Source organism: Marmota monax, unplaced genomic scaffold, assembly GCF_021218885.2.
Source record: "Marmota monax isolate L192 unplaced genomic scaffold, Marmota_monax_Labrador192_F-V1.1 WCK01_AAM20220418_F8-fsc00012, whole genome shotgun sequence".
In the NCBI taxonomy this organism is placed as follows: domain Eukaryota; kingdom Metazoa; phylum Chordata; class Mammalia; order Rodentia; family Sciuridae; genus Marmota; species Marmota monax.
In genome coordinates, this window is record NW_026695227.1 from 12,432,127 (window position 1) to 12,449,164 (window position 17,038).

At 35.9% G+C, this 17,038-nt stretch overlaps 1 protein-coding gene across 1 annotated transcript in view; it reads left to right on the forward strand.

Moving 5' to 3' along the window:
- The window catches only part of Irag2 (inositol 1,4,5-triphosphate receptor associated 2), a 110,504-nt gene that overhangs the window by 28,434 nt on the left and 65,032 nt on the right, over nucleotides 1–17,038 (forward strand). Inside the window, exons 3-11 of the mRNA XM_058576277.1 lie at nucleotides 1,197–1,377; nucleotides 3,658–3,906; nucleotides 5,000–5,158; nucleotides 8,651–8,768; nucleotides 10,764–10,814; nucleotides 13,645–13,722; nucleotides 16,005–16,061; nucleotides 16,646–16,705; nucleotides 16,797–16,861. Coding sequence (XP_058432260.1) covers nucleotides 1,197–1,377; nucleotides 3,658–3,906; nucleotides 5,000–5,158; nucleotides 8,651–8,768; nucleotides 10,764–10,814; nucleotides 13,645–13,722; nucleotides 16,005–16,061; nucleotides 16,646–16,705; nucleotides 16,797–16,861 — 1,018 coding nt within the window. The remainder of the gene's footprint in view (nucleotides 1–1,196; nucleotides 1,378–3,657; nucleotides 3,907–4,999; nucleotides 5,159–8,650; nucleotides 8,769–10,763; nucleotides 10,815–13,644; nucleotides 13,723–16,004; nucleotides 16,062–16,645; nucleotides 16,706–16,796; nucleotides 16,862–17,038) is intronic.

The following is a 17,038-nucleotide window of genomic DNA, read 5'->3' on the forward strand; positions in this document are numbered from 1 at the left end:
GAAAAACTAGAGGAGAAAAAGTTTATTTGGGCTCATGGTTTTAGAGACTCAGTCTGTGACCAGCTGACTCCATTGCCCTGGGCAGAAGGGTGGCAGAAGAAAGCTGCTCAGCTCATGGCATTCTGGAAGCAGAGGGGTGGGGAGCCACAAATAGGATATAACCCCCAAGAGCACACCCCCAATGACCTACTTCCTCTAGCCTACAGTTGCCACCCAGAAGTCCATTCAAATTCAGGTTGATTAATCCTCTGATTAGGTTACAGCTTCCATAGCATAATTGGAATTCCATCATCTCATCTGTGAACATTGCTGCATTTGGAGTCATGTTTCCAACACATGAGCTTATTAGGACAGGTCATATTCCAACTGACAGCAATTTTATTTCAGTTTCTAATCTTCCTGTCATATCTAAATAACCTATTGCATTAAATTAATATTTTCATTAAATGTATTCAGTTTCCTTTAAAATTTTCTCCTCCTCCTAATTATAAGACATTTTTCTGTAGGCCACCGTTTATACTTCCTCAAGGGAAGAATCTTCAATCCTGCATCTCTCATCAACCTTCTGCTTATTTTTCCCCTTGTTGCCAACATCCAGCCAAAGGCAAGCCTTAGGTTGGAATAAAAGAGAAGTCTTATGTTTAAAGAAGATTGGTGTATCAATTAATAACAATTGGATGACTTCAATTTCTAATGTGATGGTAGGATTCATTTAAGAATAATTCGCCCCCACCAAAGTCAAAGTTTTTACTTTAAACTGAAATCTAGGGCAGAGGAAATTTTCCTTAACTAAATGCTTTCTCAGGAAAAATAAACAAAACAAAAATCAAACAAGAGAATTAGCATTTTTCTCACTTCCATAATTATTGACTACATATATTATCAATATTTAAACCTCACAATAACTCTATATGATCAGTGTCTTCATCCTAATATCACAGGTGACTGAGGCACTGAGAGAGAGGGAATTTTCCAGAGTCACATGGCTAGTAATCCATGGAACCAAGATTTTACTCCAGGTCCATTAGTCTCCAACTGAAGGCCAGTGGTCTTTCCACTGTGCTGTGCCTGCTTGACAGAAGTCCAGGGTTATATGTTGTATTTCTAAGGTCCAAAGGGCCTAACAAAGTTTAGCATCCAGTTCATTAAAATGTGTCTTTTTCCATCTTTCAAAATTTGCCTTTGTTCTTCCTAAGGCTCAGTAGAAGTGAGCAAAATAATAGATTACCTGCGACAAACAGCTAGCCAAGATTCTGAAGACACTAGCCTTGAAGAGTTGTGGAACATGCTTGATCCTGAAAGGAGAGACCCACATGTGGATCTGGAAACCTTCCAAACCATCATGAAAGAATGGATGGCTTTCAGTGCAAACAAATGGTAATCAGAGTCCCAGCAGAGTGTGTTTAAAGATTCTGTTTTAACAATCCATTATAATTGGTGGCTAATCATTGTTTTATGTGTCAGTGGAAATACTATAATCCAATGCTTTTAGAATCTCCTGAAAGATTTTAAGCTGATGGTTGGGTACCATCACCAGGGTTCAGTACATTTGTGCCAAAGTCTGATGATTTGTGTTCTAGCAAATTTCCAGGTAAAATTGCTGCTGCTTCTGGGATGGGCAGCCTTTGAGGACCATTGTCCTAATATGCTAATTCTGATAATGTTCCTTTTTGTGATTGGTGGGAAGTACATAATACATTCTCACTAGGAATTGAGCTGGCATGGGAGCCAAGTGAATTATCGATATCATCAAATCTCCAGGACATGCAAGAGTGAATTCTTCTTTTAGGGCAGTAGGGCTATAGATGCAGGAAGGCTAAAGGGAAAAGGAAAGGACTGTGGGTAGGAGAAAAAGATGAACAAAAGAGAATGGTGTCCATGACTCAGATGCGTTGGCAGATACTAGAGAAGTGCATTTCCTTTTTCAGGAAGCCAAGCTGCTGTGCCTGCTAGCCACCAATCTCCAGCTGATACATATGAGGGATGTGCTTTAACCAAAACAAACGAACAAACCCTTCACAACCAAAAAGTAGCAATACTTGCTAGATTTCTGGCACAGAAATCTAAGGATAGATAACAGAATCATCTAAGGATAGATGACTTAGGTCATCTTTCCTTAAGATGGATGATTTCCTTAAGAAAATATAGCTAGAATGTTGTATGCCATACATAGATTAATAATAACCAATATAAGTATACAAAAATACATAATTTTGCCCATCAGTTTAACAGATTTAAAAGAATGACTTTGTTTCATGGTGTGGGTAGGTAGAATAAACCCTCTCATACATTGTTGGGAGAAGTGCAAGTTGGAACAGTTTTTTAAAAAGCATTTGATAAGTTGTATATCAAACTTTTAAAGTATGCAATCTCTGTGAGTTGGTAATGAAATGTGATGAAATATAACCAAATGCTGTAATACATATTTACAAGTTGTTTATGATAATGATAAATAGAATCAACCTAAATATTTAAAAATCGAGTAGTAGATAAATATATTAAAGTTCCATACACTGAAATCCTAAATAATTATTCAAAATTATAGTTTGATTAATATTTGTCAAGAGAAATAGCCATATGGATCTATTTCAAATAATAGGATATAGATCTGTATATGTAGTATAATTCCATTTTTCTTAAATAAAAATATTCACAGAAAATGATGGGGAGAATATTAAGAAATGATTATTTCTGCATTAATTTTAAGTTTTTCTTAAGAATTTTTTAATGTTTCTAAAGTACGTAGGTTTGATTACATGATGAAAATATCAGTAGCACGTATAAAACAGATGATGGCAAAAGTAAAAACTCTCATAACCAATTTTAAAAGAAAGAAAACCATGGAGGGTATTAATACAAAATATAGGAGTGGAAATTCATAAATGATGATGGCTGTGCACATGGGAATAGTTAGCTATGTTTTGCTCATTATTCTATCAGACATCTCACCTGAAAAATAAGGAAATGTAAGTACAAATTTAGAAAATGTTGTGGCTTCTTCAGAGATAGAGGCGAAAGATCTGGTGCTTAGAAAGATTTAGTAATAAACCATAAGGCTTCTTTGAAAGGAAATGTTTGAAAATTTGATGTTTATTTTGGAGGGGGGGGTAGAGCTAGAGCTTATGTACTAGACAGAGGGCCTGGGTAGAGGGTTCTCCAGTTTTCAAGGACAATGTTTGAAATACTCTAAGTGTAGGGTCTACCTGATTCTATGATAAAGAGACTAAATGACAGCACCAAAGTACTACTTGTCCATGCTTTTCCTGCTGAATCTATTAAGTCCCATGAGCTTGCTGTCCCCACCAGTCTCCATTTATCACTCCAGGCTTTGCCAACATCCTCCTTCATCAACACCCTCATTCCCGAACCATATGCTGCTGCTGCTGTCACCTGCCTATGTCTGTGTGCATGGTGTTTTTTTTTTTTTTTCCAACATCTGATTAAAAGTTTATGGATGGTGGAGGCAATGCCTTCTGCTTCTTTTCTATTACCCTGACTGCAATATTGGGCACTAAGTAGTTGAATGAATAGATGATTTTTAAACACAGGAAAAAAATAGCTGCTTAGGAAGGTACAGAGCACATCCTTTAAAAAAAATGAACAAAACTCTGGTCTGACAAAGGATCCTAGCTCACTGGTTTTGTGTTTTGGATACAGGGGAGAAGTGAAGAGCAGATTGAGTAGCATCATGGATGACTCTGTTTTTGAACAACAGGGCAGCACAAAATCAGGTGGGCGAGTATGGGTGTGTTTCTTCAGGATCATTCTGCTACTTTCTTGCAGTTTGGAGAAAATGGACTTTCTGTTAACCCTCTTGTATGTTTCAGTTAAGACGACCAGCGATACAACAGATTCCACACCTGGAAGCTTTGAGGCTCTGGGTGGAGACTTGTCTAATGGAGTTTTGTAAGTGTTCTTACGATGCTTTTTCAAGTGCCTCAACTTTACTTATTTTCTTGTTAATTTATAGATCCACATTCTTACTTAAAGTCACTTAACTCTTTTTTTTTCAGTAGAGCTAACATAATCGACTTAAAAATTTTAAACTATGCTATACCATCTTCTTTAGAACCAATTTCACTAGGAACATGAATTCTTGTAAGATTAGTAATCCAGAGTTACCATTTGCCCACTCACGAAACACTACTCCATTAACTTCATATGTTTGCCATAAAAAACAAGTCCCATTTCAAGCATGGTAATGATATTAACCTCAAGCTCTTTGGGGGATTATTTTTAAGCATTTCTTTAATAGAACATTTTAGACATGAGTTGGCAATTTTCTTTTCCACTGAATATGTGAAACACCACTTTATACATTGAAGAGGTGTTTCTGACTCTCCCTTATTTTATCCAGCAAAAATGTGGAGTAGGAACCATTTGTCTAACCTAAGAACTGAGAAAAGATAGCAAAGAGAAAGAGGAGGCCTGACATTCTATGAAACATGCAGTCCAGAGTTTCTAGGTTTAGGACCTGATGTTGGGGGCAAGAGTCAAACATATATTAATGAGCTATACGAAATAATGGGAAACACAAGTACTACTTTGTAATTACAGGCCACATGTAAGACCTAGGAGTTGTTTCCTAGTTAAAGGCCTGCTGAAACCTGCTGAGATCCTTCAAATGAATGTGCATTACATTTTAAAAGTTCAGGATTTTCCATATCCCATGTGGAAACAGAAAACGCTTTGATGTAGAAAGAGGCAAATGCTGGCAGGGAGGTGGAAAGAAAGAAATCAAGCTGTGGAAGTTGATTTCACAAATGGCAAATACTGAATGCCTGATAATTCTGGATAGATCTTTGATGCTATTGGAATATAGATGTTTGAGTAAATACTTGTTGTATGAGTAACTACTTTTGTAATGACGGTGATGAGGGTAAAATAGAATACTTCATAAGAACATTGAAGCCTGTTTGGGCTTAACTGTATGCCTTTTTTCTGATTGGAAAAGAGGAGAGATGTTGAAGATTATTCTCATTAATTCTTTCACCTGCAGAGAGATGTCTGATTTCATCACCTACATAGCAGACCTACATTTCAACAAACAGAAATTGGAAGAGGAAAATCACAGGTTTAAGTTGGCATTAGAAACTTTGGAAGAAGCTAACAACCAGTTAGCAGATGATTGCACTGAATTGCGCCTTCAGATAAAAAGGTGGGCCACCGCAGGGGGTTGCACACTGGTGGCTTTTAGTTTTATTTTTCAAACTTTTATTGATATAAAAGTCACAGGTCATAAAATTCATCTACTAAAAGTGTAAAATTCTGTGTTTTCAGCATATTCAGAAGGTTGTGCAGTCATTACTATTATCTAATTCAAGACTATTTTCAACATTCAGAAAAGAAACCAAATGTTCATTAACAGTCACTCCTATTTACTTGCCCTTGGCCATTACTAATCTACTTTGTGTTTTTGTCCTATTCTGGACATTTCACATAAATGGAACCTTCATGTTTGGCTTCCTTGACTTGGCACATGCTTTCCAGATTCATTCTTCTGGTGGTAGTATCACTGTTTCATGGTTTTTCGTGGCAGAGTATTCTTCTGTACAGATATACCACATTTTTATCCATTCTTCAGATGATGGACTTATTTACCCTTTTTGGTTATTATGACTAAGATAGCCTTGAACATCTGTGTACAGATTTTTGTGTATACTTATGTTTTTCGTTCTCTTTGGTATATGTGTAGGAGTAGAACTGCTGTGGCATGTAGTCGCCTATGTTTAGCATTTTGAGAAATCACCAAACTATTTTGCATAAAAAGTATTCCATTTTACATTCCCACCAGAGATATTTGTCAGTTCATTTCTAGCAATGATGTTCTATTATTGATATCATCAGGTACAGTAGACTTATGGACCAAGGATGCATTTGTCCAAACCATTCTATGGGTCAGTTATCATCTTATTCTATGCAAAATCCCATGCTAAACACCATCAGAGATTCCTGGGTGATCCAGGTTTAAAATGTGCCCTTGAGGTTCCTATGGCCTATAAGGATGATAAGACATAAAAACTTGTGGGTTAACTTAAGATAAAAAGGGACAAAGTACATAAGAGACATACCAGGAAACAGTGTTCAACACTGTGACATGGGTTGGGGGTGATGCTTGATGGTCAGGAGAAAAACAACAGATCTTATAAAGACTATGTTTACAGTTGTAGGTGTTAAAGTCTTGAACATCGAAATTCTAGGAATTAACTTGGAATGACAATAAAGTACTGTAGCCATAATTATTCTCACCCTTAAAAATTTTGGCCGGACTAGACTAGATCAGGTCAAAACTTTTGAGGACGAGAATACTAATGTATGTGTGTATGCATGTATACATGTGTATATACTCTGTGTATGTATGGACATACTTACAGATTCTCTCCACAACTGGCTTACTTATTTTATTAACATATAATTCAAATTTGGTTTTTTAAAAGGAAAAATCTATGCCTTGAAGGAGTGTGCCAGTCAGAGTTTTGGTTGCAAGCGCTAGAAACTGACTGCATTTAACTTGCATAGTCAAGAAACATGTTAGGAAAAGATTTGAATAACTCAGAATGAACAGAAAGACCAGAGAATCTGGTGGCACTCAGTCATTGTTAAATTGAGCCAGGAATCACCCCTTTTCTCCTACCTCTAAGCCTTTACAAATAGCTTGGTTCCTTTGGGCTTTCACTGCTTATTTTTGACATTGTTCATTGCTTATAACCAGAAATCATTCTTTAATTTTTTTCCTCCCTCAGTCTTCCTTTTTACATCAATAACAAACTCAATTAATTTTATCAGCTTTGTATCTAAATGATCAATGCAATTCCTTTTTTAAATTTTATTTTTATTCTAATTAGTTATATATGACAGTAGAATGTATCTCTTCAGTAGATTGACTTCTGCCTACTTTTGCATCTGCCATGTAATTCAAGCCAGCATTGTCTTTCACTTGGGTCACCACAACAGTCTTCTGGCTAGGCTTCCTGTTTTCTCAAAGACATGTGCCATGCTGGCAGGAATTCTTCTTTGCAGATGCCAGTTTAACCACATCATGCTTCTGCTTTAAACACTTGGATGGATCCCTATTGCAATTAGGATAAAAATCTAAATTCCTGTGCCAGTTTACAAAGCCTTTCATGATGGAGCTCTGCTACCTAGCCTCTGCTTCCCATTTTCTACCTTATACTGTAACAATATCTAACTGCCTGTAGACCCTTGATGAACTTTTGCTTGTGCAAAACATACACTCTTTCACTGTCTAAGTTATCTGCCTTTTATGCAGTGCTCACAGAAATTGGATCCACCCCAGACTTGGTTTTCATTGCATTGTATGGTAACTATAACTGTTTACCATAGTAGCCTATAAACTCAGTGAAGAGTGCATTCACACGACGGAGTATACTTTCTCCTTCTTTAGTGTTCAGCACAACATCTGGCACAGATTTAGAGCTCAAAAATTTGCCAAATGATCAATGCAATTCTTTTTTTTAATTTTAATTTTTATTTGTTCTAATTAGTTATACATGACAGTAGAATGCATTTTGACACATCATAAGTAAATGCAGTGTAACTTCTCATTCGTCTAGTTGTATATGATGTAGAGTTACACGGGTCATGTAATCATATATGCACATACAGTAATAATGTCTGACTCCTTCTACTATCATTCCTACCCCCATACTCCCTCCCCTCCCTTCATCCCCCTCTGTCTAATCCAAAGTACTTCTATTCTCCCCCACCCTGCTCTTATGAATTAGCATCCACATATCAGAGAAAACATTTGGCCTTTGGTTCTTTGGGAATGGCTTATTTCACTTAGCATGATATTCTCCAGTTCCATCCATTTACTGGCAAATTTAATAATTTTACTCTTCTTTAAATCTGAGTAATATTCCATTGAGTATATATACCACATTTTCTTTATCCATTCATCTGTTGAAGGTCATCTAGGTTGGTTCCATAGTTTAGCTATCAATGCAATTCCTTGGTAAGAAAAATATACCTTCTTGAGGCCCTCAGAGACAGTTTATAATCAAATGAGAGATGCAAATTGGTGATTCCATGGCATGGATTACCAACATTCATTTAAATCTGTTTCCTGGTGGTGGTCATCTAAGTTGTTTCCAATTTTTGCTATTATGACAAATACTGCAATAGATTTCTCTGTGGAATGTAGTGTGTAGAGACTTGTGGCGATTATTTGTTTGGCTGTTCACCTCCACCACAGTATGTAAGGTCTCTAAGGGCAAAGGCCACATATCTCTTGTCTTCCATTGTAGCCCTCATGCAGGGTACAGCACCTGGAATGTAGTAGTATTCAGTAAATACTGGTAAAATTTGCATTAACTAATATTACATCTATTTAGGAGGAGGAAAGAACCATGTTGTTTAGCCAATGATGGATTTCAAAGGAATTTTCTAAATCTTTAGTTTTAGGAATATATTTGTATTTCTTTTTTTCCCCCTCTCCCATTATACTGTTGTCAATTTTGTTGCTTTTCGAAGGACTGAACAATCAGAAGGTGTATTTTTATTATTATTGGCATCTGATTTAAGTCTTTAGTGGTTTTTAGCTTGGGTCCAAAATTAGCTCTTGACTTTACTTTGTGTCTTTGACAGTTATATTTGAGGTTTTGCTCTTGTCTTTCCCCCACCCCCACAGTGCCCACCAAGCTATTATGAGAACAAGTCGGTTAAAAGAAGAACTGGAGGAACTGAAAATTAGTATGAATGCTTCAGAAGAGGAGAAGGCCTTAATTTTAGTCCAGAAAAAACAATTAGTAAGTCATCAAGTACTGTGAGATTGGTACATAGTTTACATAACTGAAGTTTAAGAGGGTTTGTTTTGGGGCAAAAAAAAAAAAAGACAATAATTTGATAAATGGATTGGTGAAAACTTAGAAAAGTTATAGGCAAGTAGGATTAAAAATTACTTTTCTTTTCAATCAAGATTAAATTTTATAAGTGTTTATTATATTCCTAATGGGTTATAAAGATCTAGATAATCTCTAGATTATTTAGAATGTCTCCCGAGTCTGATGGGCAGTTCATAAATATCTGATGCAAAAACAAAACAAAACAAAACAAAAAACGGTTGAATTAAAAAAAAAATTCTGCCAAACTTTCAGCTTTTTCTTAGTTCTCTCAGGACTTCCAGGTTAATGAGAAACTTCATAGGTCCTTCCTTCCACTAAATAAGCACAGTCTTGAAATTTCAGAGCAAGAAATCATTCAGACCAAGCTTTAGCTCAGATACCAGAGAAATGATCATTTTTACTGAGAATTTTAGCATTGGTAATAATCTTCAAAATCCTGATAAATTCTAGCATTACTGATGATGGTGAAGGCAGCTGAAAGTCACTCAGACTAATTGGTTCTTTAGATATTTGTCAAAAAGCAGTTTTTAGAGTCTGTAAGTCATTGGGAGGCTTGGTTTCCAGGCTGGGTCAACACTTTGACCTCTCACAACATGCACTGCTTCATTTAGCTTAGCTCTTGTTCTAGTAGGAAGATGTGAGGACCAGACTCACTGGGTATTATTTCCTTTGTGACTGAGAGTCTGAGAGCCTTATAGGGAAGACTCAATATGGGACCACAGGGGATCTCCAAACTAGAGGCAACATGGGGAAATGGTCAAGAGCCCCCTGGGGAGTGAGACTGCCTGTGTTCAAGCCCCAACTCCGTGTGACTCTAGGCAAGCCATTGAACTACTCTAAGCCTCAGGGTCCCCCTAGATACACAGAGATGACTATCCTACCTACACTAGGACTAGGAGAGATAAATAAGCTTAACACATGTGTCATAATATCCTTTTCTTCTTAGGTTTCATTAACGTTAACTACTGTTGGTAAAAGTGCAGAGTCCTAGATATACAATCCTAATTCTTTGCATTCTGTAGTGTTTTGTAATTTTGAAAGGATTTTTACTATTTTACCTCATTGGTAATCACAGAAATTCTGTGAGATAGAAAAAGAAGTTGCTATATCTTCATATCTTTTAAAAATGAACTAAATTGATAAAGTCCAGGTACGTCTCGATTCCTCAGTTAATTGTGTAATAAATGGTATAAAATTGAACTCCAGTCTTCTGATGCCAACAACATGGTATGTGTTCCTATAGTCTTTTGTCAGTGAAATTCTAGCCTGAGATGTTTTTATCTTGTTATAAAAGCAATACTCGTTCATTTTATTCTTATAAATAAAGAAATGCATATTAACAAGAAATAAAATTCCACAAAGTCCTTACCTTAACCCACCCACAAGACTTACTGTTAACATTTTATAAATATCCTGTCCTGGAATAGTTTTTCTTCTGATGCTTCTGATTTTGAGACTGTTAATTATAGAAGTTTCTGATGTTCACATGTTGTGGTAACATTGAATCTGGGAATATCTATAGCTTCAGAGAGAAAGCTGAAACTTGTTGTGGTTTCAAGGTGCAGTTTAACTAGTTGTGTTGGCAGCTATCTATCATAAAAGAATGGTGCTAATGTAGAAAGGAAAGAAGCCAGGTTGTTCCTATTTTAGTTTTTTATCTTTTTCTCCTTAACTACTATTCCTGTGAATTAGGGAGAAGAGTAACTACTTTCAGTTCCTCAAGAAACTGCAAGCCAAGGCTTGACCCCCATATTGAAAATATTTTTAGACTGTACTCAATTGTGACATGAATACCACATTTAAATTTAAAGTTGATAAAGGAAAAGAATGTTAATGCCCTTAGAGGTAAGTATGTGGAACTTTCATAAAATTCTTAAATATTCTAATTTTTCTTTTCAGGAGACAGAAAACCAGGCTCTGATTCTTAAGATTAAGATTCTACAGGAAGAGGTGTGTTGAAATCATTAAACACAGGCTTAGGTAAACATATGGAAATCATATGATCATGGGTTAACACCACGAGTTAAATAAAGAATCATGTGGCTTCAGGTCCCTCTGGGCCCAAAAGTAGGGTGATGTGTCGTATTATAAGTAGAGAAAAGTAGAAGGATTTTCATGTCAGGGCAGAGGTGTCTTATTGCATTTGCAAATGTCCATGGAAAAGTGGGATTTAAGAAATTCAGATTAAAGGTAGAATTAAATGAGCTGATCTTAAAAACCCAAATCAAGAAGGAAAGCATGTAGTTTTCTAAAAATATTCTATTACCTTGAATGAGGTAGAAAGATTCTTGAGTCTTACATCTAGATCTTAAATTCATTGAAAATACCACCTTGGGAAAACTGTTTTTTTCTGGACTAAAAATATTTATTCCACAGAGTTGTTTTGGAGATTAAGATAATTGATATGAAGCCATTTTTTAATAATGCATATTATATAATCTCTGGAAAAAGTATAATTCTTTGCAATGTATTTTTAAGCAAAGAGTAAAGCATTGAAATAATAAAACACTAGTGAATTTCTATTTTAGAGGGAAAAGTTCCCTGTAGATATCTTTTGAATATCAAGTATTGTGTAAAATTTTGTTTGTTTCAGTTTTATATGAGGCTATCAAGCACTTATTAAGCCATGATGACTGGTCTAGAGAGTAAAAATACAAGTCATGCGGATATTAAACAAATTCATAATAGATTATAAAAGAATAATTAAACTGTAAAGAATCCTATATCACATTTAGAATTGTTACACCTGTGAGACCAGACATTTCTGAAACTAGTCCTTTCCAGTTAACTCCTAATGTAAGAGTTTTATCTTCTTGTACCTAAATGAGTGACAACATTGAAGAATTGTACGAAACTAGTTTAGAATTGAAGTGGAAAATTTAAACCTCTTCATCATGAGGTAGTTTTGCAACTGTTGATGTATAGTAGCATAGTCATACAAATAACCCTGCCAATCAAGATTCCTTTAGGAGACAAAAATTTGTGACAATGTGAAGAATAATGGCAAAAATGGTTTGAATAGTGGCCCAGATTCTTTCACCATATAGTTATTGGGAGTCTTCTGTGTGTAGGTTTCATTCAAAATGCTGAGTATGCAGACTTAGCAAAAAAGCTCATGTAGAACTTGTGTCTTTAATGGCAATTATTGCTATGGAGAAAAGAAAGGCAAACAGAATTGAGAGAAAGGGGAGTACAGTTTAAATTACGTGTTCCGGAAAAGCAGCATTGCAAAATTAAGGCTTTGGTTAAAAACTGGAAAGGAGGCTTACCTGTGAAAGCATTCCAGGCAGAGGAAGCAGCACACTTTCCAGGTTCTGCAGCTGCAGCCTGCCTGCTGTTTTAGAGGGCATCAAGGCCAGTGTGTTTGGAGCAGAGTGAAGAGTGGCAAGAGACGTGGGCTGAGAGCTGCAGGTAGCCAGATGCACAGGGCCTTACACAGGTACTGTAAGGACTCTTTTTTTTATTATTTTATTATATTTTTTAAAACACAGAGATGGCAGATATTGGAGGGTTTTGAGTAAATGAATAATATAATCTAGTTTGTTTTAAGAAGATAATTCTCATTGCTGGGTCTATAACCTACTGTAGTGGAGCCAATAAAAAAGCCAGCAAACTAATTAGGAAGCTTGAAGTGATCCAGTCAAGACTAGTGGGGGCTTTGATTGAAGCAGTAATAGTGGTGTGGGACACAATTGTTCAAATCAGGAAATGCTGTGTAATGCAGCCAAAGATATTTATTGTATGTGCAGGAAATATGGAAACTGTCTCCTGATTATTTATAATGTCTCAGTGAAATACAAAAGAAAATCATTCCCTGAGAGGGAGGTTGCTGGAGGAGGTATTGGAAGTTTTAGGAAAGGGAAGGGATAAAATAGCCTGGGGGTTGGATTTTTTTTTTTTTTTTTAAGAGGACCATATAGTAATATCTTTAGGTTTTGCCATCTGCGGGCCTTTGTGCATTACTTACCTCTGCCTGTGTACTGTGAAAGCAGCTATAGTGAATGTGTGAACAAATGGGCATAGCTGTGCTCTAATTTACAGAGAAGTGATCATCCAGGTTTGGCCTTTGGAGCATGAGAGGTGGCCATCATTTGCCAACTCTTGATTTTGGCAATGGTGGTGTGAATATACCAGGGTTATATGATTTTATCATCAGAAGACATGGAGGCTAAAGGTCATGAACTTGTGACCAGCCTATTGACTCATTCTTTCACCATATTTACTGGAAAGTAGTTGACCTGGGGTGAATGGCAAGCTCTTTTAATACTGAGACCCAAGAGGTGAGCAAGGGAACTGAGCATGTGGAAAGTAGGGATTATAATTATTGACTGTAGAAGAATTTAAGTTGGGTAAAGAGGTTCTAAATTCATGGAAAGTTTGAAGGATAATGAAAAGGCGGTAAGATCCATGGATAGCAGGTTCCAGTGGGGAAGGTTTGTTAGCGCTGGAGGAGGTAATCTGGAAAGCCAAGAGGTGGTGATTGAAAAGTGAGATGCTTGCAGTCAAACATCACAAGGTCATGGTTAACTGGCAATAACAAATTTGAAGCTATGACTGTGAGAGCAAGTGGCTGAGGTAGAGTGGGGGATAGAAATGCATATATCCACGATGGTTGTGTTCAAAGGATCATGCTGTCTCTAGAGCATATCAACTTTTGTGTCTCAGTTTAAGATGGATTACAATGCTAATGGTGAAAATACCACTTGCTAAAAGTCACTGACTGTGAGACTTTTATTTTCCTTGGTGCCAAATCTAAGAATACCCTCTTCTTTTATATTAGAATATTAAGAACATTATAGATATGGATAAACTGGAAAAGAAGATTGAGGAATTATCTAAAATTGAGACAGAGCATCAAGTAAGCACTTCTCAAATACTGGTAAAAATTTTCTTCTGTCAAATCAATATTATTCTATGCCAGTGTATTTGACTCAATGACACAATAACCTGTGGTTATAATTCTGAAATTTGCACTTCTTGGAATGTCTGAATTATTTATATAAAAGGCAGTTTCTTTTTCTCATTTTTTGGTAACAGCTGTTACATAATTCATCTGCCACAAAAGTCATCCACTTGAAGTATACATATCAGTGGTTTTTAGTATATTCAGAATTGTATAACCATAAGCAAAATTAAGCTTAAAGCATTTCATCACCCCAAAATAAACCTTTTTTTTTTTTTTTTTAACAGTTATTTCGGTCCTAGGCAACCACTAAATCTATTTTCTGTCTCTCTAGATTTGTCTGTTCTGGACATTTCATATATAAATGGAATCATACAATGTACGTTCTTTTATGATTGGCTTCTTTCACTTAGTATAATGTTTTCAGAGTTCATCCATATTATCAGTATTCCATATGTCAAGTACTCTATTTTTATTGTTGAATAATATTTTATTGTATGGATATACCATATTTTGTTATGTTCATCAGTTAATGGACATTTGACCCATTTCTATTTTGGTACTATTATGAGAATTTGTGTATATGTTTATTGACCTATATTTTCACTTCTCTTTATTATTTACCTGGGAGTTGAATTACTGGATCATGTGGTGATTCTTTAAGTTTTTTTTTCTTTTTTTGTACTGGGGATTGAACTCGGGGGCATTCAACCCCTGAGCAACTTCCCCAGCCTTATTTTGTATTTTATTTAGAGCCAGAGTCTCACTGAGTTGCTTTAACATCTCACTTTTGCTAAGGCTGGCTTTGAATTCAACATCCTCCTGCCTCAGCCTCCTGAGCTGCTGAGATTAAGGTGTGCACCGCCACAACCAGCTATGTTTAGCCTTTGTAGTAGCTGCCAGACCATTTTCCAAAGTGTCTTCACCATTATACATTTCACCAGCAGTGTATGAGGATGCACACTTCTCTGCCTTCTTGCCAACACTTGCTATTTATCTTTTTAAGTATAGTGCAATTTCTAATTTAATAGCTTCCGATTTTTAAAATCCTTAAGTCAGGGAAAATTTCAGATATTATATATTCTTAATGCGGAAAATGAGAAATAGGAAAAATTGCTCCCTGATTAAGAAACTGTACCTTACAAAAATATCTTATATCTGTAAAGTCTGTTTAGTACATACTTTTGTTATCTACCATATATTCTTATCAGGAAATGGAAGGAACCTATCAACAAATTCATTAATATATGTCATCATCATCTCAGTGGTTTATTTGAACAGTATTTTTCATTGTTTGAAATGATATTTCTTATCTATGTGTCATTTTCAAGTTTTCTCTTCTCTGTGTGTGTACATGCAGAGGCATATATTATAGCTGTTATAATTTAGACATTAAAATTAATTCTACACTAGGAACGGCTACTTTGAAATTGCAACTGTGATTAACAGTAGAAAGAGCCAAAGACATGGGTTCAGATCCTGTCTTTTCTACTTAAAAGCTTTATAATGTTAAGCAAATCGTTGACCTCCTTGTCTCAAGTTGCTCACCTGTTAAATGGATATGAAATCTCTACCTACTTTACAAGTTTTGTTTTTGTTTTAATTTGGAGGATTTTGTGAAAATACTGTTAGAACTATAACGAGAAATCCAACGTGTATAATTAGGATGGTGATTCTGCTTCTGGCTTTGCCAGTTATTTTTCCAGGCTCTTAATTTAGTTTATATGTATTTGTCAATTCCATTATATTTAGAAGTGTATGCTAACAAGTTTGCTTTTGGTTTTAAGAAATTGATGTATTCTTGATATTCACTTTGCTAAAAGGAATCTTGGAACATTTTAAAATTGTTTTTAAAAGAAGACTTTTCTATATGTTCTCATGAAATCTGTTTATGTCCTATCTAGATTTTCATTTTCACAAAAAAGTAAAAACTTTTTACATCCTCTCGTGTGGAACAGAGGGAAGGGCACGTCTCTGAAGCTTGGACTCACATTCTGGGCTCAGCTTTGCCACTGATGGTGGCCTTGGTCTGAATAATGCTGAGCTTTGGCTTCCTCACTGTTGAAGTGAGGACAGTGACCTCTGCCTTTAGGGTTATAAGGCTGGATATGAAATTTTGTTATAAAGTGAAAAATACATGCTTCAGAAACATGTCTGCCTTACTGGAATGATTTTATGGCACTGTCCTTTCACAAAACAATGTCCCAATGGCCTTCCCTAAATTTGTTTCTTTTCAGATGCAATTGCACGCGTACGAATATATGTTGCTTAATAAAGATGCAACTATGCAGAAGGTTGGTATTATCCCTTCCTTTTGAGAATCCTGTGCGATTGACTAGCTTTCTCCAAATTGTGAGGAAAATGGTCATTTTTATAACTTCACCCCTAGGAAAAATCTGATTTTGTTATTATGGTCCTAAGATTTTTTCTGAAAATACTTCACAAAAATGTGTTTGGGAAGAATGGTGGCTTTTTATCTTGCAATATCAGTAATGTTAATTGAGGTATTACTTGAACTGGAGAAAGTTGGATGACTTAGTAATTTATTGGTCACTTTCATGTAAAGATTTTCTTTAATGGCATCATAATCATTACAATTAAGAATTGCCTTTTGGGATTTGATTTCACTGAACCACAAACAGAACATAATGACACTTATTAGATAAAGTTGCCTTATTGTCCCTCCACTTATATGTTTTTTAATCCCAAACATTGATTGCTTCTGTTTTCAAATAGCAAGATTGATAGAAGATATCATGATGATTGGGTCTTTACTATTTTTTGGCTTGCATTGATGATCTAATAAATATGATTTGGTGGACTCACCCCCGCCCCCCGCTTTTTTTGTTTTGCTATTAATTCACTTTCTATTTCTCAGAAGAATTTAAGCATAGAAGAGCTGAAGTTGACCATCACAGAGTATAGAAGTGTGATAGAGGTATGCCATAATTTCACAACTTGCAAAGCAGAGCTGTTAAATATAAGTTCCCACTAGAGCAACATAAACAGCCTAACATTTCTGCTTCCAGAATTTACAAGGTGATAAAAATAAACTGGCTCAAGAGTTAGAGCACTTGCAGCAGGAACTTGTCCTGTAAGTAGGATCCACCCTCACCAGCCTTCTGTCTTGTGCCATGGTCCCCTGACCTGCATGCAGTGCTTTGTCACGCCCCACTTTGTTCTTCAGCACCTCTGTATGCTCTCTTTACCTTTCTCCATGGGAGCTCCTTCATCAGTTTTCTGTGACCCTTCCTGACTTCAGTCAATTTGG